Below are 4,573 nucleotides of genomic sequence, written 5' to 3'. Positions count from 1 at the left end.
AACTCTTTATTTATAAATAGCTGTAATTAACTTAGTATTTATTTTACTTTATAAAGTTATTTTATTATATATAACTAAATTACTTTAAGTAGCTTTTTAATATAAAAGCTGCCTTTACTTTTCTTTTTAACTTATTTAGTTATTTTCTTTTTTTTATCTTTCTTCTATTATATTTTTATTTTTATTATAGTTAACTATAATAATTATAAATATCTATATTAGTAGGTTTATACTTAACTTTTTAATAGTTAATTTCTTATAATATATTAAATTTCTAAAACTGAGTTTTTATATTAAATTTCTATTATATAAAGTAACTATATTAATTATATTATTACTTTAGTATTTTATAATAACTATTAATATTAATTAAAAAGTTTTTTTTACTTTACCTTATTATAATAGTAGCTAATTTATTACTTTTTTTATCTAATTTAAATAGTATTTTAATATTTAACTCTATTTTTATAAAATACTAAACTAACTTAAATACCCTCTATATATTAATCTTATTTTTAAAAGTATTACTCTTTTTAAATTAAAAAGTATTTGAATTACCTTTTAAATTAGTTTTGAATATTTTATTATAGTTTTTGAGAAGAAAATCCAACTTATTATTAACTATTTTACTTAACTTTTTTATATGTTTACTGAATTTAATTACCTTTATAAATATATTATTTTTCATACTTTTCGCTGTTAGTTTTAAAATAAAACTTTATTTATAGCTTTTTATAATAATAATAACTTAGTACACTATTTTTATTATATTAAATTATATATTTTTAGTATTTTTAATAATGTCAAGTACTATTTTTATCTATTCTATTTATAGTTATATAACTAGTTAGTATACTAATTATATCTAAAGTAATAATACTAATTATAAATAGATTTTTCTAAAGAAATATTAAGTTAAAAATTCTTATAAAAATCCCTTAGACTATTTTTTAAATAGTTAGACATTTTCTAAGCTTTTTAAAAGTAATTAAATAGTTAGATTTATAAATTAAATTAGTTATCTTTAAATTTTATATAAGTTAGTAATTGTTAATATACTAATAATAAATTTATTACTTTAAAAGCTTTTTATATAAAAATAGATACAAAAGCTAAGTAAAATAAAAATTGCAGATTCCAGCCTTTTTAATAAATACAGTATTAAGCTGAAAAACTTTTTATTATAAATAGTCTGCTTTTTTTTCTTTAATTAGCTGCTATTTTAATTTTAGCCTCTTAATTTATTTCTTTTTAAATTCTATTTTTTAATTAATTTAATACTTTTATTAATATATATATATATTTATTTTAGAATTTTAGAATTATAAAAGTAATTTTTTAATCTACTGATGGATCCGTTACGGTCAATTTGATCAATAGAATAGTGTTCAAATTGATGATGATGATCTTGATGCTTGATCCTTCCGGTCATCCGGACTGGCCGGAAGAGGGGTTATCAGACCCCCCTTCTGACTAAGGTCCGGATATCAATCTATCGGAGGTTTCGTAATACAGGGTCTCCTTCCAACATCTACTTAAATAAGCTATTTTATCCTTAGATTTCAAACTGTTTTTATCTTTCTATATCTCTTTTTTAATATATCCAGCTGATATTTAATACTTATCCAGCCTTTTTTTTTTAAAATATATTCTAGACTATTACTAGCAGTATCTAGGTTTGTTTTTAGTATATCTAACTTGGCTTTTAAGCTTATTTAGGCTTTTTAAATAGTATATCCAGATTTTATTTAATATATCCGGCTTATTTTTAAATATATTCAGTCTGTTTTTAAATATATCTAGCTTGTTTTCTATAGTATTTCTAAACTTAAATTATATGTTTTTAGTATATTAAGCCAGATTTAAACAGTATCTTAATATTTAAACTGTAATTTTTAATCTTAGCCAGCTAGTTTTAAATAGTATTTTATATTTAAACGATTTCTTTTTTAATAGTAAAAAAAGCTACTTATAGTATTTTTATACTACTGTAATAGTTTTTTTAATAAGCTGTATATTAAATATATTTACTTTTAATAAGCTATAATAGTAAGATTTTAAGATATTATAATTTTATTATAAAAAATACTACTATTCTATTTTTATTAATATTCTTTAAGTTTAGTTTATTTAAGTTATTAAGTTAGTTTAATACTTTTTAATTTTTAATTTTTAAGTTAACTTTTTTTAATTTTTTAAAATAACTATTTTAATAGTTCTCTTCTAAAGCTTATTATTTTTATTTATTTTTAATAAACTTTTTAAGTTGCTTTTTATAAAATAAAATCTTTAGCTGTATACTATCTATAGTTATTATATAGTAACTAACTTTATAATAGCTGCTACTAATAATATAATAAAGTTCTTTTTATTAAAGTTTTATTTTAGTTTTTTTTATTATATTCTTTTGCTATTTGACATTATATTTTAAAATAAAATTACTATTAGCTAGAGTCTTTTTTTAATAATTATATTCATAGCTGTTATTAATATATCAAGTAAGTTTCTCTTAATATTATATAATCTATATTTAAACTGTTAGTATATCTTATTATTTTTTAAAATCCCGAATTCTTTTTTTAGCAGTTAATTAACTATCTTAACTTTATTTCAGTTAATAATATATTATATAGATACTATAACCTTTAGAAGAAAAATAGATTTCTAGCTGTAAAAAGGAAAGCAGCTAAATCTGTGAAAAAAGCCAAAAATAACAACTTAATTTCATCGTTGAAATCACTGTTCTGACTACTGTTTAAAATTCTGTACAGTCACGTGCTTGCACGAGTGTGATGAGGGACTTGGTCTATTGATCGTGAACCTAATTGCAGTCTTTTGCCTCTTCTAACCACCGCAACATCCATCGGTTCCTTTGGGTTCTTGTGTCAATTCTTTAGCTGCGAGTTGACCAACACCACCTCGTTCATAAGTTGCATGGTCCATGCTGTGTAGTCACCACGCAATTTCTCGAGGAATTCCCTTCCTACTAGAGGGATTCTATCCATTCGGCAGTTCTCAAGAAGGATCTTAAGATGGCGTAGCTCTTTAGCAACCCAGCGTTGTAGAGCCAGATCTGTGCCAGCTAGCTCTCGGATAGTGTGGCAGCCAAAGATCAGTAACCGCACTAGATACATGTTGTCGGGTCTGTTGGTTCGGATTTCTGTGATATTTTTCATTCCAGATTTTCTAATTGCGACTTGTAGCTTTGTAATAAGGGCTGGGTTAGTCTCTATTAACTCTTCCAGATTGAATTGAAAGCTATAGATATAGCGATAATTGGGATAGACCTCATCAGTCTGCACTGTGAGACGGAAAGGGAGAGATGAAACCAGACATCTTGTTCTGTTGGGATAGTGGTTCGTCGAGGTGTGTGTAAGGATACAAGAATGGCTGGAATGCAAGAGGGCCTGCAGAGCTGTTATATCCATCAGGATTTTGCCTTTTCCAAGATCTAGCTTTTCCAGCAGATCTAGCTTTTTCAAGACGCAGCTGTTACTGCAGCTCATTGAGGTATTGGGAAAGGTAACCAGTTGGACTAGAAACCTTAGTCTGTCTGAGTATACTGTTGACCTTTGAATGGACTGGGTATATGGTCTGTATTGTTGATACTATTGTTGGTGTTTTTTTTTTACTGTTGAGCTTCTAGTTGTTGGATTTAGGCAGCATGCATAGCATCTTAGTCATTGAGAGCCCACATGTATGTGTATTGTGCATATTGTCATCTAGGCTGACCCCGCAGCAGTCAGGGGTATTATATGCGCAGTTGACCGCCTTCCTATTCGGGCTGTGCTCGGCATGGTCACTCAAGTGACCGAGGTCACCTGATCATGTGCATGACTGTGCGCACGATCTATTCTAACACGCCCCTTCAGCTTCGCGGTCCTGCCGCGGAGCTGCACTTTGCTTCATAGCTCCTGTGCCCTTTCCTCAGTTCTTCTCTGTTCAATCTTATCCGTCAAGTCGATCAGCTTCAGTTGCTTGAGGAAGCCCGAGTGGCCGTCTCCTGAGAGGTTCTTCGTTAATCCGTCGGCGAGCATTCGGGTAGTAGGCGTGTAGATGACATTAACTCTTTCTTCGATGATTTCTTGGCGTAGCCAATGGTTGTGAATGTCAACATGCTTGAGCTTCGTGCGTAGTTGTACTAGTTCTGCAGTGACAAGGCGGATAGTCTGCTTATTGTCGCATTCGATTGTGATCCTTGCTGGTGTTGCTGCTGCTCGGCGAGCAGTCGGAGAGTTCAGGTCAACCTTCAATGCAGAGATAAGTCGGCTTGCAAAGAGAGCTTCCTTGGCTGCTTGGGAAAGCGCCAGGAGCTCTGCCTCTGTTGTTGACGTTGTAACTGTATCCTGTTTGTTGGCTCTCCAGGAAGTGATCCCGCCGAAGAGCTTCATGACGAATGCCTGAGAACTCCGACGATCCGTTGAGTTATCGGCGAAGCTAGCATCTGAGGCAACTTGCAGTCCGTCTTCTTCACTGCCGGCCGCAGCTCCGTATTCAAGGCAGAGACCCTTTGTTTGTATGAGGTATTGCAGGGCTCTGTCGGCGGCTCTTTGTTGCTGCGGTCCGGGGTTCT

At 29.9% G+C, this 4,573-nt stretch overlaps 1 protein-coding gene across 1 annotated transcript; it reads right to left on the bottom strand.

Moving 5' to 3' along the window:
* Positions 1-2,794: 2,794 nt before the first annotated feature.
* Positions 2,795-3,791, bottom strand: BGZ61DRAFT_231164 (uncharacterized protein). Its single transcript, XM_046238220.1, has one exon. The coding sequence runs from the start codon at positions 3,504-3,506 to the stop codon at positions 2,886-2,888; it is 621 nt and encodes a 206-aa protein (XP_046093595.1). The 5' UTR covers positions 3,507-3,791; the 3' UTR covers positions 2,795-2,885.
* Between the last annotated feature and the right edge of the window lie 782 nt (positions 3,792-4,573).

This window comes from Ilyonectria robusta, assembly GCF_021365365.1.
Source record: "Ilyonectria robusta strain PMI_751 chromosome Unknown BGZ61scaffold_86, whole genome shotgun sequence".
NCBI classification, from domain to species: domain Eukaryota; kingdom Fungi; phylum Ascomycota; class Sordariomycetes; order Hypocreales; family Nectriaceae; genus Ilyonectria; species Ilyonectria robusta.
Note: the sequence above shows the minus strand (reverse complement) of the source record. Positions and strands in the feature narration are given on the sequence as shown.

What these genes read in the sequence shown, in the direction of transcription:
- BGZ61DRAFT_231164 (XM_046238220.1), bottom strand. Translation starts at nt 3,506, where the DNA reads ATGAGCTGCAGTAACAGCTGCGTCTTGAAAAAGCTAGATCTGCTGGAA.